This window comes from Alosa pseudoharengus, unplaced genomic scaffold, assembly GCF_046254945.1.
Source record: "Alosa pseudoharengus isolate Yale_2024_CS ecotype anadromous, Long Island Sound unplaced genomic scaffold, YU_APseudo_1.1 YU_APseudo_1.1_scf_12, whole genome shotgun sequence".
Classification (NCBI taxonomy): Eukaryota; Metazoa; Chordata; class Actinopteri; order Clupeiformes; family Clupeidae; genus Alosa; species Alosa pseudoharengus.
Genome location: NW_027468587.1, coordinates 33,500,777 through 33,528,463, shown reverse-complemented (window position 1 = coordinate 33,528,463; position 27,687 = coordinate 33,500,777). Strand labels below are relative to the sequence as shown.

At 44.4% G+C, this 27,687-nt stretch overlaps 1 protein-coding gene across 1 annotated transcript in view; it reads left to right on the top strand.

The window, feature by feature from the left end:
- Positions 1-13,780: 13,780 nt before the first annotated feature.
- The window catches only part of LOC143119431 (sodium bicarbonate cotransporter 3-like), a 61,218-nt gene continuing 47,311 nt past the window's right edge, over positions 13,781-27,687 (top strand). The window contains exons 1-3 of the mRNA XM_076280933.1: positions 13,781-13,931; positions 21,094-21,175; positions 27,230-27,373. Of these exons, the coding sequence (XP_076137048.1) occupies positions 13,869-13,931; positions 21,094-21,175; positions 27,230-27,373 (289 nt within the window). The 5' untranslated portion in view covers positions 13,781-13,868. The remainder of the gene's footprint in view (positions 13,932-21,093; positions 21,176-27,229; positions 27,374-27,687) is intronic.

Here is a 27,687-nt window from a genome sequence, read left to right as displayed (position 1 = left end):
TGTTTTGTTGTTGCAGACTTGGCTTAGTGAATCAGTGCACACAAGTTTGTATACACACACACACTGTGAGAGAGAGAGAGAGAGAGAGAGAGAGAGAGAGAGAGAGAGGGGGAGAGGGAGGGAGAGAGGGAGGGGGAGAGAGAGAGATACACACAAGCACACACACACACAAAGGCACACATTGAAAAAATAATGTTTAGCAGATTATAGCCTACATGCCACATCCATTAATAATTCCACATACTTTTATTTTCCATTGTATTTGAAGCACTTTAAACTGCATTATTTTGTTGCATTGCATTGTTAAACAATCACTGACTAACCAAGGATGGTGATCATTTGGAAGTGTGCGTATTTTCTTTGCACAGGTTGCAACACCATGGAGCGGTCATATAGGCCTAGCTAATGTAGCCAATAGTTATGCTGTAGGATTTTGATAAAATTGTGCTGTGTAGGCTTACAGCTAACTATAACTAATAGGCTATAAGAAATCGCATGCCGATTCCATGGATAGGCTATGCCTAGATACACACACCATCAACGCTGCCTGGCTCTTTGTCAGAAGAAGAAGCCACTCCTGTGTGGGCGTGACATACCCGCCCCTTGTAATTTCCTGTGAGACTATTGGTTACCAAATACGGTTCGTTGTAAATTTTGTGGCGTATGCGACCTGTCTATCTGAAACGGGTGGGATTAATGCGTGTTAGCGTAAGTAAAATTGCCGGTCTGTCGTGTTAGCGGCTGTGACACGTAAAAGTGGCAATTCGATAGTAGGCTATATTCAAATTTGCCGGAGGAGAGAGAACGGAACAACTCGCTACGATCGGGACAAATGGAAGAAGAAAGTGGCGAACAGATGAGACCACTCTTGACAACAGTGAGTAACTTAGACGCAGATGATTTTTTACTCTAATGCTGAACTTAGACACGCAAACTGTTTTCAGTCACAATATTTTTCAGGGCTCTCTTTGAGATGAAGAAGGAGGAAGATGTGATATGGGGTGGGTGATATAGGATAATGATGTTTTGTTCCCATTTTTTTCTTCTTTCGACATGTTATTTGAACAATAAGTAGTAATTTCAGTAGCAGTAGTTTTCCGATGCTGTACAGTGTAACTCGGAACTAAATAAAAATCAAGTAGGCTTCATCATCGTGTCTTTCATTGTTGTTGGGGACCATGTGTGCCCCAGGAAGTATCGTAGCCTACGAGGGTGCTAGCGACTACGTCACTCTAACGGTGAAAAGTGCCTGTTGAAATAAGTTGTTAGTTAATCAAAAATTAACATTGTGGACGTTGTAGAACCGCGGTGATGGTATCTGTTTTGTTTTGGTCGTGAATATATTGCTTTCTTTTAAAGTGATCACCATGCGCTGTTGTTTTGCATCTCCCTGGTTTCATCACTTTAAACTGGCTACACTCGGAAGTAACACAGCCCAGTGTGTCTGATCCATTATCAAGTCGTTTTCAAAGCCCGATGATACTAGGGTCAATGCTGTCTTCGTGGGCTAGCCTAAATAATATTAATGTGACAACGCGATTCGAAATTGTCCCGAATAGGTTGATTAAGCCAGCGTTGAGATTGGCTTTGGTAGCATAGCCTACCAGAATCCAATGTTGCCAACAGCTAGTGTTTTTGTCCATGTTGTCAGTTTACGCTTGTAAACAACAAAAAATATTAATGTAGGCTAATTTGGTCACTTACGTAAATAGTTGTAGACATACGGAAACAAAGTCAATCATCAGATAGCCTATGAAGCCGTTGGTTTTTGCATCAGCACCGCCTGCTATTGTTCTCTAATAATCCATAGACCTACATTGCTCGAAGAAGTTAAGGTCAGCCTGCAAAGTTTTTTTACCCGTCATATTCACGAAATCACCATAGTTATTGGCTAAGCGTCATCTCAGTCAATAGGCCTACTGAAGGCAGGATTTTAGAAGCTTAACTAACTAAAGCAACTAGTTTGTAGGACAATTTGCTGAGTAACCTACATTTTGTGTAAAATGTGTATGAAACAGAGTTATTGTCATGCATTATGAAATAATGCACTGCAGTGATGTATAGGCTACAATGATGTCTGCAATCTCTTTACAGTTTGACAGAAAAGGTACAGCATAGTAGTTTTCACAGGCCAAAGCTCAATCAGACATCACCTCCCCTCACTCCATCTGATTTTCTCTGTGGCGTAGGGTCACATTCATCATGTTTGCTAGGCACAGCCTCCTACTCCCCTGTGGTAACCATAGCAACCCAGAGACACCAGCTGGAGACCGGGGTGGTGTCTGTAAATCTGTGAACCCCATCGGTGATTATGGGGAGTGATGATGACCCCCGTGAAGGCCGACGGATGTGCAACTCTGTGCCATTTGTCCCATTTACCTCATAGGCTACTACGTCTCTGCTGATGTTATGATGATCTGTGCTGTTTCCAGTATTCTGAGTGACAAAAACCTTTTTCTTTCTTTCATCCTTTTCTTTTATTTCTTTCTGTAGAAAGATAAAAAAAAACTCCTGTCCTCCTGCCCCTTGTTTACTTTCACCTCTGTTTATCTGGAGTGATGCGTGTATCACTGGGACGTTGAACTCCCTTCAGTAGGCTAATCATTGCAGCCCCATTGCAGCAGGAGTTTAACATGTATCCGAGTAGCAACATGGTTTGGTTAACGTTTGTGTTTCCAGGCAGTGTAATAGGCAGTAATGAGCGAGGTGGTTGTTAATGTTACACTGTCCACATGCTGTAGGTAGACTCTCTTGCCCCCCCCCCCCCCCCGCCCCTCTCTTCCTTTATCTGAAAACAGATAAATGTGTTTATTCGAAGCACACATACAACTACTGTAGATCAATTTCAAGTGCGCACTTACGTGACTACTTCAAGTATTAGCCTAAGCACAATAGATTTTTCTTCTTTAGCCTACATAATGCATACACTCTGTAAACAAACAGCATCTGTGACAGGCAGCGGCCGCATATATTCTGCGTCATATCTCGTATCTTGTGAACTCTACAAGCCCCCACCCCTCACTCGACAACCACACGGAGATTCTGTAATGTGCGTGTATGTCGTTCACACATAGGTCCGTATAAGGTCAGTATAAGGTCCGCAGGTTAGCATCATATCTGAATCATCCGAAGGGTAGGACCTCCGTTTGACAAACCTCCACATATACTCCAGATGTTATATCTGAAAGCGCTTATCAATAGGCCTTTATGGGCTCCTGTGGGAAGATGGAGATGTCCCACAGTGGTTCCTGGAAAGGAAATGTCACCCTGGTCCTTAAGATTTGCTGGGAGGACTCGCGAGTATCGGCCCTTTCATCTTTCAGTCATCTCTTTCTTCCTCTCTTCTCTCACCTCTTTCTCCTCTCTCTTTTCTCTTCTCTTTTCTCTCCTCTCAAGTAGACCTTGCTCTGCCTTCTTTGTGTGTGTGTGTGTCTGATTTGAATCAGTCACACAGTTTTCAATAACCGTCAAGCCGCAATTGGACGCTCATTTCAGGGTCTGTTGCATCGCAGTCATACATGACTTATTTAACATAATTGATCTAATTATTAGGTGCTAAATAATTTCATAAGGGAGCTTGATTGTTGTGACCTCTGCACCCCCACGGTTTTGGAGCAACAGATGTGCCCCCCCCCAAGTGCCCTCTCTTTATTCCTGACCATGTTCAGTGCGGTCACAATCTCTGAAAAAGGAGCACATGACGAGTGTAACGTGTGTCTGCTGTCTGTGGTCAAAATTGTGATTGTGGCTCAATCACATAGGCTAGCCCTCTTCTCACTATCCTCATCACATGACATGGTGGGTTTCCAAAATATGCTTAGCAGCATCAGAAGCTTTACAACAAGAGATCTGAGCACAGCACGTGTTTTAGAAATGGCTCTGAATCAGCGCACAGCTCCCACCGCATACTGTCTGCATATGACTAACTCCCTGCTGGTGTGACGGTGAATAGCCTACAGATTTAGTGGGCGAGTGAGAGTGCACTTTTACGTGCTGACTGGGTCCCCGTGCCCCCCTGCTGTTGGAATGGAACATTAGATAGCAGGAAGTGTGTCATTGTTCTCCGTTGGAAGACTCAGCAGGTCTCTGGCGTGGTCGCAGCAGCGCAGACAATGTCCACTAGCCAGCGGCAGCCGCGACCGTGAGCTCAGCAGGTCCTCAGTAGTCTGATCCGATAACCCCCCCCCACATACACACACACACATTACCGTCAATGACATGGTGGCTATGGTTTGGAGAGGATGTACCGTTGGCTCAGTCCAGAAAACGCCACAACGCCACCGGTACTACCCGCCCCCCCCATGTTCCAGGCTGGGGAGGCAGCAGAGCATGAATCACAGGCTGGCCTGGTCCGTTTGGCTTCGTTGTGTGGCGTTTGACTCGCCCCCCACATTCATCCCCTGTGTGTAATGGATGACTAAGTAGTCTGTCAAGTCCAGAGTTTATCATGCTGACGTTCTGCCCACAGCCAGACAGGCCTGAATATCTAAGGAGGATCTATACTATTGCCAATAGTCTGACAAAGCTCATCATGATATTGGCAAGACCGTTTTAAGGAACAATATAGATGTTGATCTGGTTGATCCCACCTATTATTTCATCCCCCAGCCTCAGTAGCGAGGTTAGATAAAGGCTTCATGGCATGGAGCTTTGATGAGGAGTGACCCCCTTTTTAATAACCATGACATCAACCTCCTGCAACATGACAGTGATGACAAAATCTCAGGTTCACATCAGCCCTACGTATTCTATTGCAGATAAATGAAACCCGGCAGTAAATACTAGCAGCAGACCACACACCCGATTTCCCCAGTCTGCTGTAAAGGGCAGGGAGAGTGGAATGAATTGTAATGTGTACAGCCTTATTAGTGATACTCTTGTCTTGCTGCTGCCTCAGACCCACGTCACATGCAGGAAGAGATGAGTGACCATCTTTGAGGTGTGTGTGTGTGTTTGTGTGTGTGTGTTTGTGTGTGTTTGTGTGCTGCTGCCTCAGACCCACGTCACATGCAAGAAGAGACGAGTGACCATCTTTGTCGTGTGTGTGTGTGTGTGTGTGTGTGTGTGTGTCTGTGTTGATGGATGGTGGCTCTAGGTTTTCAAATCTAACAAGGCTTTGCTCAATTGTGATTCATGTTGTAGTGACCGATCAGGCAAATGAGAAAGGAAATGGCAAATTGAGGTTATGGTTAGCAACAACAGATATGAGTGGAAAACAAAAGTTTGTGGTGGTGTTATTATTTGCTGGAATCTGGGTCAAAGTTGCATGTGATGCAGGCCTGTGTGTGCCACAGTACATAGGTACGTGCAAGCACTTAACAGCCCTCATTGCGGTGGTGCATGGGTGGTACACCATGGCTGCTCATGTATAACATCTTCAAAAATCACCCCTCATGCATAGCTGGTTCAGGGTGCACGCTGTTATACATGATTAGTTAACACATCACACGATTGATCATGGACTAGGGTTTTGTTATCACAATGTAATTAGCCTAGTGTATTAGCCCAGTGGAAATATAGTGGACGTAAAGCTTTCTTAGCAGAATGTTGCCACAGTGAAGACACCTCCCTCTGGTCTTGATTGTATGATGTCCAAGAAATGTGTGGAAGCAGATGGATATGAAGGCTCTTCCTTGTTCTTTAGTGTCTGAAATGTAGCCTATGGTAGAATAAAATATGAGCAATGCCACTGGCATTCAACGCAACCTGTATGATGGGGTTGAGGGGAGTGAGTCACATAGCGTCTTTCCTCAATGATCACTGAGAATTGAGAAAGATAATATTTAGGTTCTCACCAAATGCTGGCATGTTGATCTATAGCCCTATGTATGCTCAATTCAACTTCAATAAAGCATTTTTAGGTAAGAGTTATGTGCCAGACTTTGTTCAGACCATGTCTATATCATGAATGGGCCCCAAAACCAAGGCCTGTAAAATATTTCTGTTCAAATCCTATGTCATATTTTGTTCAAAAATGAAGAGGCAGTGGTCTAACAATCATTATCTTAAATTAAACATTGAACTATTCCCATAGATTTTCAGGTTCCAGTAGCTACCACTCATGCAATTTTTCCCTATATGAAAATGACCAAAAAAATGCATTTACACCTAATCCTAGTCTTATCCTTACTTTCTCTATGTCCTTATACTGTGTGTGGATACTTTAAATATTGGCACAATAGTGATGAAGTGTTGCATTGGCAGACAAAGTACTGATTGATGCCATGTAGGTACAATTTTACAATTTGTTCCCAATCTAAGGCCATATGTAAATTTAGTGTGCATGGAGGATTTATGGAGTGTAAACATCCAAGGGCAAAGAAAATATCAGAACATATTTTACCTGTCTTTGTTTGGGGACCTAAACATTATGTAGACAAACTTTGAGCAATATCTGTGATGGTGCAGCAACCATTTTCCTGGATTCTATGTGATTTGACGCAGAATAACCCTATTCATTAGTTTGGCTACTAACAAGAGTTGGTTTATGTTAGCTCAAATTCACACAGCAGCCATGCCAAAACAGTATAAATGTCGCTATGCAAAGAGACTGATACGAGGGACTTTGGTCCCTTACCTAGTGTTCCAGGCTAAACAATCGGTCTGATTAACTGATTGAATAACCTGTATCACAGACATGCTGAGGAGAACATGAAGCAAGATGAATTGGCCATTGAACACTGGAAAGAACATGGAGTAGCCTATGGAGCAGCGCAAAACAAACCTTGTGAGGTGCAGAGAGAGGCGTTACCATACAATTCCAATAAGCTGTCATGACATTAAATGTGTCACTGACAAGGAAATGTTGGCCCATGCCTGGCCTTGCTCAGGCTGTGAAGTCCACGGAATTTAGCTAGGAACTCAGTGATACAAATTGTAATTAAAACGGTGCTATTAGTCTGGACAGGAGCCCATTTGCCCATTGACACCATTTGGAAATGGGCAATGGGCTCCTTTCCAGACCAACCTGCAGAGCAAATTCAAATTCGCTAGCAGGTTCGTCTGGGTTTGCCCAGGCTCATTCATGTGTTCTGTCACAACAAATATCAGAGACATTTTTGTTTACTCCTCTTCTTCTGCCTGAGGAGTACAATGTTCTAAAATCCTGCACACATAATATGCTAGCATTGGACATGTGGTCAATGGAATGGTTGGATTATGGGTTGTTGTCTTGGTCACTGGAGATGTTAAACAACACTCACACACTCACTCTCTCTCACTCTCTCACTCACTCACTGTCACAAGGAATGCATGTACACTCTTCACATAGAGAGGGGGGGTGGTGGTGGTGTTGGTGGTGGTAGGGAGGGGGGGGGGGTGGAGTAACAGGATCTGATTGGTTAGGTTGAAATATTTTTTTTGTGCTTGATTTGGCTGATGGGAGTTGGTTCTGTTATTGGAGAAGTTCCTTCTTCCCTTTTCGAAATGAAAAAGCAACAAGCTCTGCTCAGCTGTTTTTAAAAGCACTCTTTTTATCGTTTCTTGCACAGTCTCTTTCTCCCTTTTTCTCTTCCTTGCTCAACCCCTCTCTTTCTGTCTTTTTTTTCTCTCCCTCTCTCTCTCTCTCCGATGGGTTGCCTATGTTTTTTTCTGAGGAGGAGTTAATCTCGTGGAGTGGTACGACTAATCACAACACGCCGCGCAGGGCAGGCAGCATGAACGGAGTGCTCTCTAGAAAACGCACACACATGCTCATACACACACACACACACACTCTCTAACGCTTTCTGGAAGAAGACGGCGGTGAGTCTGCCAAGAATATCAGCAGAAGGAGTCCAAAGGAATCCGCAGAAAGATCTGGGCATTTCACTCTCCCTCAGACACCGCTATGGAGAGGAGTGACTGTGGCCGCGTATTGCAGACGGTAGGTTCTCTGTGCTCTTCTCATATTGAAAGAAAGGAAGAGAGAGAGAGAAAGAGAGAGAGAGAACGTAAGGATGGTGGAGAAAGAGAAAGGATTGGTTGACGGTCCTCATACTTGTCATCAACTGGACAAATCGAAATATTCTGTTTCTGCTACTTTTGCATTTCTCCCTTGTTTTTTTCCCTTTGCTGTCTTTTTTTTTTTGCTTTTGATGTCACTGTTTGTCTGGATGCCCATTATGGGAAATAACTGGCATGGCATGAAGGGGGATAGCAGGAAGTAAAGTGAAGTGTTGGGAAACGGAGCCAAGCACGACCCCCCCACATGGCAGCAGGATGTGCGTGCTGGTGAGGCGAGTGTAGTGTGCAGGCCTGGGCATTGGGCACTGGGCACGGTCCTGTTCTTTTACTCTGATCCCATCTCGCCAATTGGAGAGATCACAGAGTGTCTCTCTGGAAGGGGTTGATGAGGGAGATTAGCACAGCAAACGTGTGCGTGCGACGGGCGTGCATGTCTTATGGGGCAGATTGGAATCTTTGTTTCTACACCGATCAAAGTAGCTATAATCTATAATCAGGGATGATGTGTGTGTGTGTGTGTGTGTGTGTGTGTGTGTGTGTTCATGAGAGTGGGGTTAAGGGTTCACAGAGTTCAGTAGCGTAGTCTGTGTCTTGTCATGCCCAGGAGGAATAGGCCTTTTGACCGCTCCGCTAGCTTGTCTATACTAGTTCATTATTGGTATTCCATATTGCGTTATGACCATTTTGTATTTTAATTATGACCTGCAATGCTGGCAATTTTACCATAAAGATGTGAGTATTTCAATCAAGCTGTTGATTGATTAAAGCTTAATTAAAGATAAAAGCTACTCACTGTTTGTCCATTGTCCATTCTTTAAGACTGATTTGATGGACAGGGCCTGTAACCTTGTTGTGATAAATAGGTCTGATGTAATGAGGAGGTCACCTCTGGAGGTCCTCTAACAGCAGCGTTATTATCTTGCCAGCTGAAGGGAACGGAGCAGGATATGAAGGTGGTGACAGAAGGCCGAATGGTCACCCAGAAACAAAGACTGTCTTAGTCTCAGGAAGTCTGTGTGTATGTGATTGGGTGTGTGTCCACCTCTTCTGTGTGTCAGATTACATGAATCATAGACTGGTCACATAAGAGAGAAACATGCACCCTCAAACCCATGCAAGCTATTTGGAGTGGTCCACTCTAGTAAGCAAATGAACGCAACCTCTTTGCTCGTTTAAACTTGTTGACAAAAGGACAGGCCATCTTGCTCCACGGCCTAGGAGTAGTCTTATCTGAACTATTTGACACAGCATCTATGCAAGCAAAACATTCATTCCACAGGTACCTTGACCACAGCCACGACCAGAGATGGTGTGGTGATGCTGTCCACCTTGCTCTGTGTTTCTTTTTGAGTATTGGGTTGCAGTCTCAGGTTCTAATTCTCTGTAATTCTTTTAAGTATGGCTCAGATAGAAAAGGCTGAGTCTTTGGGTGGGGTAATTCTCCTCTCTTGCCTTCGTAGGTGTGTGTGTGTGTGTGTGTGTGTGTGTGTGTGTGTGTGTGTGTGTGTGTGTGTGTGTGTGTGTGTGTGTGTGTGTGTGTGTGTGTGTGTGTGTGTGTGTGTAAGAGGGGGTGTGTGTGTGTGTGTGTGTGTGTGTGTGTGTGTGTAAGAGGGGGTGTGTGTGGGTGGTGTGTGTGTGAAGAGGAACGAGAGAATGAGTCAATATTGGCATGGAGGACTATTGTGGTGATTTTTAATGAGTTTGTGTGTATCAGACTTGTCACGTTTCCAATCATTATGCCCATAGAGAATGAGCTGCTTCCTCCCATTGGTTGTATTTCCACTACTCTCTCCCCTACTCAACCCAAAGTGCCCATCAGACATATTTCCCTCAGACCTCCTGTTATTTTCCTACAATAAAAGACACAGTTTGAGCTTATTAAATCAGCGAGGTCACACCTAGGTCAGGGTTCATGTTGAAAGTGTTTGTCTTTAAGATTACAATCCCTGGGTTCTGTGTATGATCGCTTGATTTTGTCGTTGGGCAATTAAACAATTTTGCCATTTTATTGTCTACCCATCACCCATTTCTTATGTTACACTACTCACAAAAAGTTGGCTATCTGGCTTTCGGGTGAAATGTAATGTTTGAACTGTTGAACGTACACATTAAACATTTTAGCGACGGTCACCTTAAGTTCTCCTGTAAAGGTTATAGTGGATTTTAGGTTCATCCTGAAATTTCACCCAAAAGCCAAATATCCCTGACTTTTTGTGAGTAGTGTATCTCAGGAAATTAAAGACCATCTCATCTCATCCTCCCTCGCTTCGAAGTTAAAGAAGATTGTCTTGTTACTTAGTTATTAGGTACTTGCTTGCTTTTTTTTTTATTGTGTCCGCCTAATTTTGCTTGAGTACAGCTGGCTTTCCCTCTGGTCTCTATGCAGGGTTTCCCGGGGGGGGGGGGGCTCTGGTATCGGTTGCCATCCGAGGGGGGGGGGGGGGGTAGGCGGTGTACATGTCTACACTACAGACTCTGTATATTTAACAATTATTTGTTAAACACTACATTATAAATAAATAACCAGCTTCTCAAAATAACAGTTAACAAAGAACAAAGTAACAACACCAAACAAACTATATACAAATATTTCAAAATATTTGTGTAATTTGTGCAATTTTAACAAAGACTATTACAAACTATAGAACAAGTGCAAAAGAAAGTGCAAAACAACAAAATGTGATCAGTCACTACTTATGGCAGAGCTGACAACTAGCATGGTTGCAAGCATAGCCTACCTGTTAACACTCCCGTTTTTCCCGGGTTTCTCCCGTTTTCAAGGTCATCTCCCAGCACCCTCCCGTTTTGTTATTTCTCCCGGAAAACTCCCGTAATTTGCATGGCCATCAAACTTCATTTTAAAATCATTGATCCATTCAGGTTGCCAGGTTGTGTATGAAATACACCCTACACATAGGCTACACGATTACTTAGTTGGTAATTGCACTGTTTTACTATTGGACCATTAATGCTTCATGCAGGCTGTCAGACTGTTGACCTTCAGCCTGTTCCGCAAGTCTGTCCTGATCTATACACCGAGAGTGAATGAAGTTTAGATCATTTTATAGTTTTGTGTAATATGAATGGAATTTGAGCGCGGAGCGCTTTTTAATTTAGAGGCCGGAGTGGCCGCTCTGTTCCGCTCCGTTCCGCTCCCATACCGCTCACACCACGAGTCTGAGGCATGCCCACTAATAAAACCAAGACTGTTAAATTTCAAAGATATTGGCCATATAGCCTAAGTTCGTTGATGGGGATGGAGTTAGCTAAATAATTTAGAAAGCATACGCGTAGGCACGGATGGGCCTGGACGGGCCTAGGTCCGTCTATTGTCAGTCTTGCGCGTCCGATTAGACGCGCAAGTCAACACTGTGCTGAGAGCAGGTGTCTGTTTACTCGGCCGCTTCTCAGGTCAAATTCGCGTCAGGTCAATTTAGCTCCCCGGTCCCAAAGAACTAAGAGCAACGGCAATATATTTCACTCAGAACATTTATAAAAGACTGCAACACTGATAGTGCAACAACAAACAAGCTTGACAACGTTAACTAAAGGTATCAGTCGGGATTAATTGCCAAAAGAACGAAAATGACAAATCACGCAGTCGGCTAAATATTTTAAACTTGCGCCAAACGGATGAACCCAGCATCGGTGCGTCGCATAAATTAAAACACAAATTGAAGCAACAACTTGATCATTGGACAACCCTACCACTAAACCTTTCCATAGGCCTGCAACGTTTATGACCTAAAAAGTGGAATATGAACGCATTTCATCAGACCTAACAATTAAACGGAGTTGTGGCTGTTCGCGATTTGACTGATTCTTGAGAACGAGGAGCCATATATTTGCACCGCTCAGCTCCGCTCACTAGCTCTGATTCGGAGGCATATCACATGTAAAGATTATAAAATCTGATTATTTTTCGATTCATGACACGTTTCTTCTTATTTTTTAATGCGTTCTGCGGAGAAGGGAGATTGGCGTTGGTCACGGTTTGGAATGAAAGGGAGAAAACAGGACAAAGTAACACGTTTTTTTTTTTTTTGACGACGTAGTTAAGGCGGCAGGCTTGTTTTGCCAAGGCGGCTGCCTTGACTGCAAAGTGCTGCGGGAAACCCTGCTATGTATGCCCTTATTTACTCTAGGGTTATGTTTCAGATCTGAGTCTTTACTGCTGGTGTCCATTATTTACCATGTTTTCTTGCCCTGATCATTGAGGGCATACAGTAATCAAATGGGTCACTTGGGGTCAACTATGATTTTTACCCCCCAATTCATTCTCTTTTAGACTTCAGTCTCTGCTAGTCTGTTTAGCTTTGCTTCCAGTTGAAGGAGAGTCCATAGGCAGCATCCGCCTACCATTTTTTTTTATTATTTACTCACATCACCACTGTGTCTTCTGTCTGTAGGTTTAACCCCTGACTCAGCCCCTGTGGTCATGGTTACGTCAAAGTGACCGGGTTGCTGGCTGGTCTTTTGTTGTGTGTGTGCTTCACACAGGGGCCATTTCATTAAGGCAAGGCCTGTTGAAGACCCGGCTCCCATTACAGCCACAACCTGGGAGGCTTGGCCAAGACCACATTCTGTGAAATCTGAACAGCTCCTCTTCCTCACGGCCCGATTCTGCGTAGTCTTCTCTGCCGTCATGAAATGGGTCATTTCACAGTTGGACAAATGGAAAAAAATTGTCGGCGCACTAGATACTGCAGTAAACATTATATCAATTTGGGATCAGCATCTAGTGTGAGGTTCACAAACTTGGACAACTTAATTTCATTAATGCAAAGAGGTGGGGGTACTTGGTAGCTCCTCGGCAGATCAGTTCCAATGGAACCTGCGGTTCTAAGAGAAGATCTTGGCTTGCTTGGAACAGTGCGCTTCAGAGCTTAGGTTGACTTAGTTTTGCACATCTGAGCTTTACACCTGTGGGTTACCTATTCGCTCGTGAGCCTTGCTTCTCTCGTATAACAGATGGTTGTCCTGTTGCCATGGGTAACAGGTACTGTCGCTCAGGAAATTGTCCCATAATAACACTGCAAGGCTTTTGCTTTGGACTTTCTGAGGTGGGGGAACGGCGTAGTAAACCCTTCTTACCCAACCCAAACAAAAATTTCATTTTTTTGTAATTAGCCAGGATGTTTTCACAAATCTCAACTGGACAGTTTTAATGTGTGTCATTCATGGTGTCATAAAACAACAGAAACTCACTGTCCAGCAGGTCCTGATAGCTCTGACAGATGTAATGCCACAAGCATGTGGCACGTTGAGCCGTGCCTGCGAGTGTTTACCCCACGTGATGTTCCTTTTATGTTGGCGTTTCATCCCCCTCCCCACTTCACCCTCTTCAAACACGCACACACGTACACGCTAGTCTGATAGAGAGCTATAAATAAGACCTCATATTCCGGTGTCCTGTCTCTCTCCTGTTAGTGCAAGATCGCTGTGAGGGCGGGAAACATGCAGACAAACTCTCTCAGCAACTCTCTCTGTGCACCTTACAGACTGGACTTTGTTTCTGACCATTCCACTGCTTGACTGACCACACAACCAGCGATCCGTTGATCCTGCCAGCGTTCGGACCGTGACCCTCGCCCCTCTGCAGGGAGAGAGTGGGAGCCTTGTGCTCCTCAGAGGCGGGGGCAGCCTCTGGGTCTGCCCTGGGATTGTCGTTGTCGTTCTTTTTCACTGGAGTAGTGATGTTGCAATTTTTGCCCTGAGGCTCTGGATTTAGTCCTCAGCAACATTAAGGGTTCCCCCCCGAGACTTCCCCCACACCACTCTTATACACTGTTTGTCCATTTAAAAAAAAAAAAAAATTGTTGGTTGATCTTGTGGATTTGGGAGTTCTTTTTGGACCGCCTGCTTTGGGTGAGCTCCTTGTAAGGGACTGCCAAAGGACATTTCCTCAACAGGCTTGTGGAGCAATGCAGGACTTCTGGAGAGATATAGTTAATCAGCGCAACGTCCGGGCAGCCCAATATGCAGCAGTATGTGTGTATGTTTGTGTTTGTGTGTGTTTGCGCAGGTTCTCTGCATGACCGTGTTTATGACGTCGCATGCTTATAGTTGACATTTTTATATCGATTCAAGCGTTCAGCATCTTCGTGTACATCTTGGCCTGCCCTCACTTCTCGTATCTGGTTTCAAAACTCTAACCGACTCAGTTACTCAGTTGTAGACATCTTGGCCTTTTGATGTCCGTACTCTGTGACCCAAGAAGATTGATTTAGCTCAGGATTTAGATGGTCGTGCTTGGGGGCCTCCAGAGTGCACCTCCTATGCTGGGGGTGTGGCACCAGAGTGGTAGACCTCAGCCACTGATCGCCATTCACATTATTCGCCTTTCAATTCCAATAGCTGCTGGGGAAAATGCTTTGGATAGTGTGCCTCCTTCTGGGATGAATCCCACGATGCTCAGGAATTTTGGGAACATGGCCAGCAGGAAAGCTGGTGTTCCTGCCCTCATGTGCTCTCTTTTTTCTCTCTCTCTCTCTCTCTCTCTCTCTCTCTCTGAGTAGCCTCTGTTTTATATAGTGCCTCACAAAAAAGGTTCTCACTTGAGTATAATTACGGAATTCTTTTGAAGTCCTTGGCTTAATGTAGGCCTTTCACTAAATGTTGACATTTGTGTTTGAGGCCCTTCAGCCATTCACCAGGGTGAAGTGAGCAGCAAACTCTGGATAGTTAAAGAATGTTGTTTGATTTGGTTGAAAATAGGGGAGGGAGGGGGGGCTGATTTTGTAATGAGTTACGTAAGCAGGATATTTTTAGAAAACCATGACAAAAATGTAAGTTCTTGGACTTAGATTACATTGCTCCTCTGTAATAACCCTGGAGCCAAAAACCCACCACTACTCTTCAGGAAAAAAGCAAGAAGTTTATTTTTAAACGTCTGAGACTGTTGACCTCACAAATAATCTCAGATTTGTGGCTGATGATCTGGAGTCCCACTAAATCTTACTGTTATGCCAAAGAGGTAAATGAAAACAGCAAGATAGATGGTTATCCTCTGCTGTATAACCATGTCAACGTGGCAAAGATCAGCCACATGTAAACAGCTTTGAACTGAGGAGTAGTCATTCTTTGGGATGCTGTTGGAAAAATGTCTAAATTTAAGACCTGCCCACCCCTGTGATCAGCTCAAGTCCAGACTTACACAAATGATGTCACTGTGTTTATTTAACTGTCTCACAGTTTTTCTACTTCTGGGAAACTCTAAATAGGCCATTTAGGTAGGGCAACCCATTCTTGTCTGGTATCGGGTGCCATCCGAGCGGGGGGGGGGGGGGGGGGGGTGGTGTTCTTGTATCGGTTGCCGTCGGTGGGGGGGTGTGGGTGTTGGCGTCTTGTTTGTGCGATACACTAGACTCTGTATATTTAACAATTATTTATTAAACACTACATTATAAACTAGATGTACCGCATAGCGGTACAAAATATGACCGACGCTCAGTCCTGTACATCCGTTCCGCGAAAATAAATCACACTAATCAATTTGTCTCCATCTTTTACTCCATCCCCCACTCTTGAAACTTTTGTGTATGCTTGTTTGGCATGCCTGTGTGTGTGTGTGCGCGGCTGCACAGAAAGTAGCCTACTGGCGCTGAAAAGGTGAATAGATTGTAGAATAGCCAAAGAAGTTGCATTGTTATAAAACCTTTAAAATCTCTAAACAATCACAAGTAGGGCAGTTCATCACAGTTCATCCATTGCAACTGGATTGGTGAAAGGTCACTTACACCTGTAGGCTACATTGTATTTGGGAAAAGCAAAAGGTATCAGCATAATGTTATATTTTTATTTATTTATTTATTTATTAATAAACAAAAACATCTCTGTCAGTTCCATGCCGTTTTCAACAGCTATCAAAAACAAAGGTCATTTTTGGATGGATGGATTTTTTGTGAATGTTTCTTCTTCTACATAAGATTTTAGTCATCTTTAGTTCATGTGATACTTTATTGTCAATGCACAAATTAAGTAACAGTAGTCTGAAACTAAATGCTGTTTTACATCTAACCAGTGGTGCAAATAACTGACATGTCCAAATGGGCCTTGATGAAATGCGTCGCTAGACTGTTCATACACATTTTAACGGGCCAAAGTTGAAGAGCTGTTGTCCGTTATTGTTCGTGCAGATATAGGCTGATTCATGTTCCCTTGCATTGTGTAACTGAGGTCCATGGCTTGTCTGGCTTTCACCAGACCAAGCTCAATCTTTTAAGAAATCAAAAAAAAAAATAGCGGGCAGATCAGGCTGGGTTCACCCAGCCTAGTCCATAGGCGCCCGATATTGTTTAATTTTCCGATTGAGATATCCATGCTCTGGCTATTCTAAATGCAAAAATGCATCAGTGACTTATGACAAAACTGTAACTAACAAACTAGATCCTAATAGAATGCTGTTAACTTCCCTAAGCTACAGGTAGGCCTATAAGGTAGGCCTATATACAACATAAATTGTCAATAGGCTATGCTGGCGACACAAATAAAATCTCCTTTGGAAACCAATGGCTTACGCCTTACAGTATCAAGCGGACTTAAACTGCCTTATCGTGGCGAAAAGTTGTAATAAAATTCACGCAGCTCCATGAGTCCAGGAAAGCGCGAATGAAGTAGCCACTTCTAAATGGGACCCACTACACAGTAGCTTAAGGTGTGTTGCTAAAGCAGCCATAATGAAATGAAGGTGTCATTGTTTGGATACTTCACACACACGTGCTTTTTAATCTCACAGACTACAACTACCAAGCTGGAATCAAAGCACATCGATTCCCCTCTCACACCCTGCTCGCACTTAAAACAAATAAACAGGTGTCTCAGTCTCACGCATGTATAGGCAAAACTGTATCAGACCGGTGTAACATTATTGTACCTAGGTCCTTATTGATATTATAAGATTAACGTACCTGCAGTAAAAACCAAACATGTCCGATAAACATTCTCAGATTTATTTCGGCTTCAAGAAGAAATGGGAATTACATTTCATGTGAACATCGTCCTATCCTTATTAGACGTTCTCTGCGGTAAACTACAGTCCTTGTAGGAAGCGTCAGTTGTTTTTCCAACCCACTATTAACTTCCAACAAAATTACGTCTCACTGCAACGATGCGCCATCTAGTGGACAAACGACTACGTATCGCCAATACTGGAAATGCAGCCATGATGATGATGAATATTTGGCTTTCTTTTAATCCTACTGAATTTGTAATTATGTATCGGCCGTTCTAATACCGATAGTATGTGCGTGCCTGTGTGTGTGTGCATGTGTATATGTGTGCACCGCCATCTACAGGCCAATGAGTGTACAGTCACTAAATGTACACATAACCTACATTTTTTTAGACCCCCCCCCCATGGATGAAATTCTACGAAACTTGGCATACCCCCAGAGAATGCCAGGTCAGTCAGTCATACACATACAATTTGGTGCAGTTCTGAACATCTTAACTGAAGATAGGGGCGATTAAAGCAGAATGATATTGCATTTTCATTTTTTACCGGGGGGGTGCAAATCACAAATGAGTGATTATGGGCCAGGTTGATGTGGGCCCTTGAGACCAACCGACCATAAAAGATTCTTCATCCTCAGTGCCACGGTTCAGGTAGTTAGTTAGTTCAGGTTGCTTTTTTTGTGGTTCGGAGGGCCCAGCACGGGGGTGGGGGGGTGGGGGGGGGGTGGGGGAGTGGCCCCTGGGGACTAAACAAATTTTTTCCGTAAAAGTCTAGTGGGGCTACATACCCACCAGATTTCATGTGCACCGGTGTTTCGGTGTCCCGGGTATCGTTGACCAAAAATTCAGGAAGTAGATGACGAAAAAAAAAAAAAAAAAAACTTCTCAAAATAACAGTTAACAAAGAACAAAGTAACAACACCAAACAAACTATACAACAGTATACAAATATTTCTAAATATTTGTGTAATTTGTGAAATTTTAACAAAGACTATTACAAACTATAGAACAAGTGCAAAAGAAAGTGCAAAACAACAAAATGTGCAAATGTGATCAGTCACTACTTATGGCAGAGCTGACAACTAGCATTGTTTACAAGCCATCCTCCTTGGCTTTAAAAAGATCATTTCAAGGGCCCTTTGGTAATTGCACTGTTTTACTATTGGACCATTAATGCTTATCTTCATGCAGGCTGTCAGACTGTTGACCTGCAGCCTGTTCCGCAAGTCTGTCCTGATCTATACACCGAGAGTGAATGAAGTTAGATTATTTTAGAGTTTTGTGTAATATGGATGGAATTTGAGCGCGGAGCGCTTTTTAATTTAGAGGCCGGAGTGGCCGCTCTGTTCCGCTCCCATACCCGCTCACACCACGAGTCTGAGGCATGCCCACTAATAAAACCAAGACCGTTAAATTTCAAAGATATTGGCCATATAGCCTAAGTTCGTTGATGGGGATGGAGTTTGCTAAATAATTTAGAAAGCATACGCGTAGGCACGGATGGGCCTAGGCCCGTCTATTGTCAGTCTTGCGCGTCCGATTAGACGCGCAAGTCAACACTGTGCTGAGAGCAGGTGTCTGTTTACTCGGCTGCTTCTCAGGTCAAATTCGCGTCAGGTCAATTTAGCTCCCCGGTCCCAAAGAACTAATAGCAACGGCAATATATTTCACTCAGAACATTTATTTTAAAAGACTGCAACACTGATAGACAACAAACAAACACAACAACAAACAAGCTTGGCAACGTTAACTAAAGGGATCAGTCGCGATTAATTGCCAAAAGAACGAAAATGACAAATCACGCAGTCGGCTAAATATTTTAAACTTGCGCCAAACGGATGAACCCAGCATCGGTGCGTCGCATAAATTAAAACACAAATTGAAACTTGAATGGACAACCCTACCACTAAACCTTTCCATAGGCCTGCAACGTTTATGACATAAAAAGTGGAATATGAACGCATTTCATCACACCTGACAATTAAACGGAGTTGTGGCTGTTCGCGATTTGACTGATTCTTGAGAACGAGGAGCCATATATTTGCACCGCTCAGCTCCGCTCACTAGCTCTGATTCGGAGGCATATCACATATGTAAAGATTATAAAATCTGATTATTTTTCGATTCATGACACGTTTCTTCTTAATTTTTAATGCGTTCTGCGGAGAAGGGAGATTGGCGTTGGTCACGGTTTGGAATGAAAGGGAGAAAACAGGACAGAGTAACACTTTTTTTTTTTTTATAAGGCGGCAGTCTTGTTTTGCCAAGGCGGTCTTGACTGCAAAGTGCTGCGGGAAACCCTGCTGTTATAAGCCTGAAATGTGTGAAACAATGGACACTGAGGGATAAAACCTGACCATGGGAATTTTTCACTTGCAAGTGCTCCCTTAGGATTGTTCACATACGTGGGTCAGGCTTTCTAACTACTTGCTATGTGAGGGATTATGGGAATTGGAGTATTGTCTGGGGGTTTTATGCAAACAAGCAGCTTGTAGGTCCTTAGAGGACTGGTACTCCGGGAGGCATACACAGACCCTGTGACTGCAGTGCTTGACTCCTTCTGTGATCCAAGCCCTCCCTTCAAACTTGAAGAATGGCTGTTGCCATGAACGCAGAAGGCTCCTGTCGATCAACTGTTAGCAGTGCTAATTGCGGGTTAGCAAGGTCATGGTGTTTCTGGAACTTGTATGTTTATTTCTTATGACTGCATGTTTGCATGGTAGGAATGTAAAAACCTGTTGGACCATTGGCCCACGGGAAGCCAATGGGAAAACGATGATAAAATGTACCATCCTACAGTATTGGTGTTATTGCCATAAAACATCACACAAGCCTAAGGGTTGTAAAAGACCAATTTTATTATCTGACTTTGCTCTATTTGATTTGGAAAATATTTATAGTTCAAAAGAGGACATCCTGTTTTGGTGTTTACCCTTTATTAATATGCCTGTTTGACTGAAGGTTAAAATAACAAACTCACGATAAGGACTGAATTTTGGAATTGTTGAAATATATGCATTCAGACACATAATGGGTAGTCTTGTAGTATTATGCTTCACAATGGATCGCCATGCAGCTCATTCAGACATTCAGCCGCGAGGTTTCTCAGGGGTCACCTTAAAGACGTGACATTGGCAACGAGGTTAAGCCAGAGATAGACTTACAGCATACAGTTCTGCCCATGACAGCAGAAAGCCAGAGACCTTAGCATTTTGCCTTGAGAGGAATCCTGTTGCGCATGTCCACACTTTGACAGGAAGGCATTCCTAGCTGTCACCTAGTAGAGAGTATCTCGGCAGACGGTCACTGTCCAGCCCCTTGGTGGTGGGCGGGGGATTCATGTGATGAGTGTAAACCAACCCATGCTTAGTGGCATCATTTGGCTGTACATCTCCACCTGGATACCATGCCAAGGTTTACTCTCTTTCTCTGACACACACTCACACTCTCTCTCTCACACACACACACACACACACACACACTCACACTCTCTCACACGCATACGCAAATACACTCACAGTCTCCATGCCAATTTGTAGGACCGCGCGTGTGGTTCCATCTGCAGCAGACGCTGCGGCCAGCTCTGCAGGCAGACTGGAAGGGCGTGTGGAACAGAAAGTAAGGCAGAGCATGAGGGAGCTCCTCATTCAGATCAAGGTTGCATCACCACTTCTTTGCTTTCACAGCTGGCTCTGCTCCAACGCGAACACTCACCCACCTCACTTCAGACAGATGTCTCCTGGCTGTTCCATATTCATTTGGCTCATTTATGTATGATTCCCGGTCAGAGGCCTGGATTAATCTCTCCTTTACCTGTTGTACCATTTTGAGGAGCTGTGTCTGTGGTCTGTGAAGTCAGTCTCTGAGGCTGTCAGTCACAAATCAGTTCCAAACCATAGCTTGTTTATTGTACTACTCGTCATATTCTAGCAAGTTAGTCTGTGTTTGGCCTTCGTCTGTGAATTTGAGGTAATGTAAAAGTCACGTATATGCCACAAGTATAGGAAACATTTGGTTTCTTTTGCAACCAAAGAGCAGAAGTAAGAATTGCGACACTGATGGGATCGGATGACTTAATGTGAACAGCCCATCAGGAGGATCTGATTTTGATTGCATTTGACAAACTGTTTGACAGTGTTAGCCCAAGTTTCTCCTGTGAAGTCCGTGTCCTAAGTCTGTGTTCTCTTTTTGCAGGGGAACGATGATGAGGCTGTGGTTGACCAGGGGAAAACCAACTCCACCATCCACACAAACTTTGAGAAAGAGGAGCTGGAGAGTGAGTCTGTCTTTCTGCCTCCTCCAAGTGCATCACACTTCTTATCCACCTCTTCACTTTCATTGTTTCTTTTCTCTCACTCTACCATTTCTCTCTTCCTCTTTTTCCCACCACCTCTCTCCCTCTCACCTTCTTCTACCATCTGGTCTTGTTTTGTTTCCGACTGCATTCTGAGAGGACACACTAATTAAAGCCATTCCCTTTTCTCTATTGCTCACACACTGCTGCACATACCAGTGGACTTCCCGACGTGCATTCATGCACAGAAAATACCTCCAGACAATCTTCAACACCCATATAGCCCTACAAATGCTACCCCTTCCACTTACACCCATGCATATGCACACCCACCCACACCTCAGACCTGGAAATACTGCCCGTTACGGACACACACGGACACACACACACACACACACACACAGACACACACACACAGACACACAAGAATGCAGACTACACTTGCAAACACCACTCACTCACTTAGACATGCTGTCACACACATGCATACACACACACACACACACACACAGACACACACAGACAGACACACACAGACACACACGCACCTCTCTCAGACTTCCCCACAACCCTGGAGGGAACTGCTTTTGGTGAATGACTCACGGCCCCTCCTAAGTGATTCCAGCACGTGGCCAGCTTTCACTAAGTCACAGCACTGCCCATCTGTATTTTATAGGCTAGCAAAGCCTCTAGTGCGTGTGCACACACACACACACACAACACACACACTCGTACACACTCACACACTCACACACTCACACACTCATACACCCCTACACACGCACACACCCTACACACGCACACACTCCTACACATGCCCACCAACACACTTGTGCACGAACATAAGATCATGGCCTGAATGGAGTTTTTCAGGCTCAGCTGTGTTGTGAGGAAAAGGATGTCCTGTGCCACACACATGTAAACACGATAAAATGTTTAGAAAGATATACACACACACACACACACACACAGTGTTAGGGAATGTCCTGAAAACGCCTGACCTACATTCCTGCATTGGCTTCTGTTTGGGAATGGAATCATTCCTGATGTTGGAACTTCACATTGGTTCCATGTGGTGGAGTCGAGGAGAGGCCACACAGTGCACCTGCTCCAGTATACATTGCCAATCCACACACACTCATAACTTACACACAGCTCGTAGTACTTTTGTTTTTGCATTTGCATACGCACACACACACAGACACACACACACTTTACATACAGCAAGTAACCCGCAATACTTCCCTGTGCTCCAGATAAGATGGATTGTGAGATGTCTGCGTACTGGCTGGATATGATTGAGTGTGTGCCCCTCTCCCTTTCCCCACTCCCCCCAGTAACAGTGTTTGGATTAGGAACCCACCCTCTGTTAGTCATTACATCCAGCCTGAGACTTGTGTCTCTCTCTCGCTCTCGCTCACACTCACACTCACACTCACACTCACAGTCTCACACACACACACAAGCCGTCACTAACCCGCTCTTCTCTGTTTCTTTCTGTCTGTCATACATTCTCACACTCCCTCTCTCTTTCTCTTTCTCTTTCTCCGTGACTTCCTCTTCACCCTAGAGTGTATGCGTCTCTTTCAATGCAAATTAGTTTCCCATGTTTTGTTCTGTGTTTTTTTTTTCTCTCTCTCTCTCTCTCCCTCTTTTCCTCCTCCGTTCTTTATGTTGCCTGTTCACCCTCACAAGTTAATCATGGCCTCTACAGAGGCTTGCTGGAGTCTATGTATGTAGTCGTGCAGCGTGAGATGATTCAGTGTCTATGCATACACTCCCACATCTCCATGTGTGTCTATACAAGAGGTGTGTCTGTGTGTGTCTGTCTGACTATCTGTCTGTGTAAGTAAGAGAGTGTGTGTGTGTGTGTGTACGTACGTGTCTGTTTGTTTGAATGAGTGATTCTTGTGTTTGTGTGTCTTCACCAACTGTAAAGGTGAGGACATGACTCCTAGCATCTGTACGTTAGCAGCCTTGTGAGTTGGGTAACATCGAGCCCTCTGATGAAGAGGGAGGCTGGGGGAGTGCACTTGGTTCCTGTGAAGTCCCTGGCAAGTACAAACAAGAGTGGTATTCCTGTGAGATACTGGCAACCACACTGCTCAGAAGAACACGCTCCGCCTTCAACAGGGCCAGCAGGCAGTTTAGTAGTTAGAGTGTGTGGCTTTATAGACCACCATCAGCGATCCTCCGTGCCCTGGTGGATGGCTTTTGCCATGTCCTGGTGAGGTTTTAGTTTCATTGAGCAGAGAGCCACAGACTGCGGAGCTCTGAGCTTTTTGTTGTTCCTCATACACTCCAGGGGTTTGCTGATTATATTATTATGTTATTCAACAGCTAGCCTGCTGGGTTAGTTTGTGCTCCAGTAAGCTTGCTCTGTCAATCCCCTGTTTCTGTCTCTGTTACCCAGAATGCCATTGTATGGAGCACAGACTGAAGAATCATTGGAACATTGAGTCTAAATCTGAAAAGACTTGACATTGTTGGCATTATATGAAGAGTTTGGTTCCAAAACGCTATATCTACATTTTTAAAAACATTCAAATGTCTATATTATTTAATTGTGTATTTCAGGTTTTATCAATGAAATTGCAGTTGTGTAACAATACCCAATTACAGTTCAATTCATTAAAATGGACTAGCATTTTGGAACCAAACTCTTCATATAGAACTTGAGAATGTGAGGGAGTAGCGCACCCATTCACTTCAATGGCCAATGCCATGCTAGCTTATTCAGCCACAAATATACTCAGTGGGCTGCTGACATCTTTAATGGCGTCCAACATGTGCTTACTTCCACACACAAGACAATTAGGTGCCACTTTATGTATGGTCACAAATTATGTGGATTGGCTGATCCTACTACCATGAAATTGCCAGTTCATCCATCAATCCACATGGACGACATACTTTGGTCTTCAGTCATCAATGGGCTGCATATCACGGTCAATCAAACAGAGTACTAGGAACCGGTCTGAAATCGGAATGTGACTGCCCAGCAACATTGCTAAAAAAAGTTCCACATGTATCATCACTTTAACCTTTTCATTCACTCTTATCAGTCTCTCTCTCTCTCTCTCTCTCTCTATCTCTCTCTGTGTCTGTGTCTGTCTCTGTCTCTGTCTCTGTCTCTGTGTGTGTGTGTGTGTGTGTGTGTGTGTGTGTGTGTGTGTGTGTCATGACGTCCCCTGCCCCCGTTGTTGCCAGGGAGTGTCGCAGTCATGTGGGGTATCTGTGGTAGTCTGAGCCTGGCAGTGCAGCACTGGCCGCCCCTCTGAGGGGGATTAGCCCAGTCTTTTCACACTCAAATCCACCAGCTCACATCAGCCTGGGGCCAAGCTGAGGCCAAACAGGTAGTGAGAGAGAGAGAGAGAGAGAGAGAGAGAGAGGTAGGGAAAAAGTGTGTAAGAATGAGTGTGTGTGAGTGAGTGGATCCCACACTGAGAGAGAGAAAGAGAGAGATTCATGGACAGGGTCTACGGATGACTGCACTTAGTGATGAAGGGAAAAGTAAGCGGTTTCTGGATGCTGATCCTCTGGGACCACACCTATGTTCTGCTGCTATACGTTGTACATTATACTGTCCACATGGAATCAACCACGGGGGAATTTGGCTTACACATGTAAGAAAACAATTAAGTGGTTTAGTGAATTGGAAAATGTCTAAACCAGTCCAGTGCTTGTGAAGAGCAACTCAGTGGTGGTATGGTGATTCAGTTTCCTGTTTGTGTGAAATGCGGTGTTGACGTTATTAACAGACGGGGAAAGGGGAGGCTTGTATGGACTTCTCCACGTTCCACTACCAGAGTCTCTAAAGTGCTCTCCTGCCACGTGAACTCCAACAAGACTAACAGGATGCCAGGGTAGTAGATCAGTCGCCTCAGGCAAACCGCACACCTAGACAGCAGGCTTGTAGTAAATTATAGCGTATCGCTGTTCCACCAAACATAACTATACTGTTTGCTACAAATCTACTGAGAGAGGGAGGGAAAGAGGGAGAGACAAGTGTCCGTGTGACTGCCATGTAAGCAGTGTAACACACCCCCACCCCCCCAACACACACACACACACACACACACACTAACTCTGTCTTTGAGAGAGGCCTGTGCAGAATCACTGTACTGTTGACCTCTCCGACCCTGAGCCTCACTGACTGAACAAGCACAACCCCCCCCACACACACACACAGGGGCCCCCTCTTCTGTGGGTTTATATAGAGGGGTGCTTAAAACACACTGGTGTTTATACACAGACAAGGAGTCCAGACACGGTTTCCACAGGTTGGTGTTGGGCTTCCTCATTTGCGGTAGACTCTCCGTGATTAACACATTCGCACTGGATGCTGCACGACGCAACATTCCATCTCACGCCTGTTGCTGCATAGCGCAGCATTGACTCTCCCGCTGGTTGCTGCGTAGCGTAGGTGTACAGAGGCATAGATATTAAGGTTTTGGTAGACGTTGACAATTCTTATTTTTTTTTTCAGAAAACCCTCAGGAAATAAGGTTGTTTAGTCTAGAATGCCATAGGATTCTATAGGCGTTTTTAGCAGGCATATTAGGAGTAAATGGGTTAAAGGATAAGGCTTTACTTTTTATCTTGGCCTGATATGACCCCCACATCTCTCGGCACAGGAGGTCTGTTTGATTGGTATCACAGGGGCAAGTCTGAACTGGTCATACTCCCATTCTTTCATCAATGTATTCCCTGTGTGTTGACTCACAGTCTAGTTATAGTTATCTATAAGGCATGGCAGTCATAAGCTGCTTTCAGACCTAGGTGTAAGTCTGCATGTTCTGTGGATGTCAAGCGGTTGGGCCTTATGTCTGAACAACAAAACCGGACATTTGGAACTCCGAACTTAGCCGGCTCTTAAACTACTCCCCCCCCCCCCCTAGTATTTCCGACGGACATTATGCAAATGAGCTCGTCTGAACGAAGCAAAGAACATGCTGTTTCTGTTCATGTGCATGTTCCACCATGTTCAGCCACGCAGAGATTCTGTTCATTTGCGTCGGTGTCGTTCACACATAATGTCCGCATGTCCATATCATATCTGAATCACCTGAAGGGTCGGACCTCCGTTTGACAAAGATCCGCATATACTGCGGAGGACGTGTCTGAAAGCAGCTATAGTGTCTGCCACATACATGTAGCTCATCTAATTATAAATACATGAGGATTGTGTGTGTGTGTCAGTGTGTGTGTCAGTGTGTGTGTAGGACTAGAATAGTTTTTTACTAAATGTAGGTCAGAGTATTTGAATTATTTATGTCTGTCTGAACCACCAAATACACACTCACCTTTGTGTGTGTGACTGAGCGAGAATGTGCCCCCCCTCCTCTCTCTCTATCTCTCACATGCACAATTAACACGCGTTGCAGACCCTCATTGTCTGTGCTCAGTGTCCTCTACTGAACTGAACAATGACTGATATGCTGAATTTGTCTGGGAAGAGTGTTACTCAGCGAGTGCTGTTCCCTATGTGGACACATTCCCTTCATCACTGAAGCATGTGTTGATGATTCTGTTCACCTTTTTATTGAATCCTGTGTCAGGAGATAGGTTTTTTTTTTTGGGGGGGGGGGGGGTGTTCTGTCTGTCTGTCTGTCTGTCCTCATTATAAACATACTGTATATCTGTTGTTGATCTGACGTGTTGGCTGTTTATAGGATCTGTGTCAGTCCATCTGTTTGTTCAGTCATTCCTCTATACATTCATTGAGTTTATATTGATCTGTGGGTCTCCTGCCATCCAGTTATCTGTCACGCAGTCAGAATATCTGCCTACAAATTTCCCTGTTGGTTGTTTAGCCTATATCTATCTGTTGTCTAGGCTATATCTGTCTGTTTGCCTTTCACCTTTTTTTGACATTTCCACCTCTGCTGACCTGTCAATCTGTCTCTGTCCATCTGACCACACATCCATGTATCCATCTGGTTATCTATCCATTCATTCCAGCATCCATCCATCCAGTGATCATCAGTCATGAGTTCTTCCACTCACTCTGCTGCGTGTCTCTTGCCCCTGCAGGTCACAGGGCGGTGTATGTAGGCGTCCACTTCCCCCTGGGCAGACAGAGTCGGCGACGGCATCGTCATCGGGGCCACAAACACCACCGCAAACGGAGGGAGCGGGAAAGCGAACGGGAGGACGGACGCGAATCGCCCACTTACGGTACGGTTTCCATGGCTCCTGCATCCTGTGGAGAGTGATATTTCACTTCACTTGTGCCAGCTCGTGGTCTCCCGACCCCCTAAACACCGCTATAAGGCCTGTCTCATTTCAGGGGCCGGATGTCAAGCCCCCAACAGCACTGCCATTGTTGGGTTTGTTACTGTCAAGGGAGGGACCATGAAAGTCCATGCATTCCATGTCCTCCAAATGGCTATTCTTATTCCTAGTGTGTGTGTGTGTGTGTATGTTTTATGGGGAGGAAGGTGATGTGATTTAAGAGAGTGAGATTTTTGAGAGGATGTGACTTTAATTTA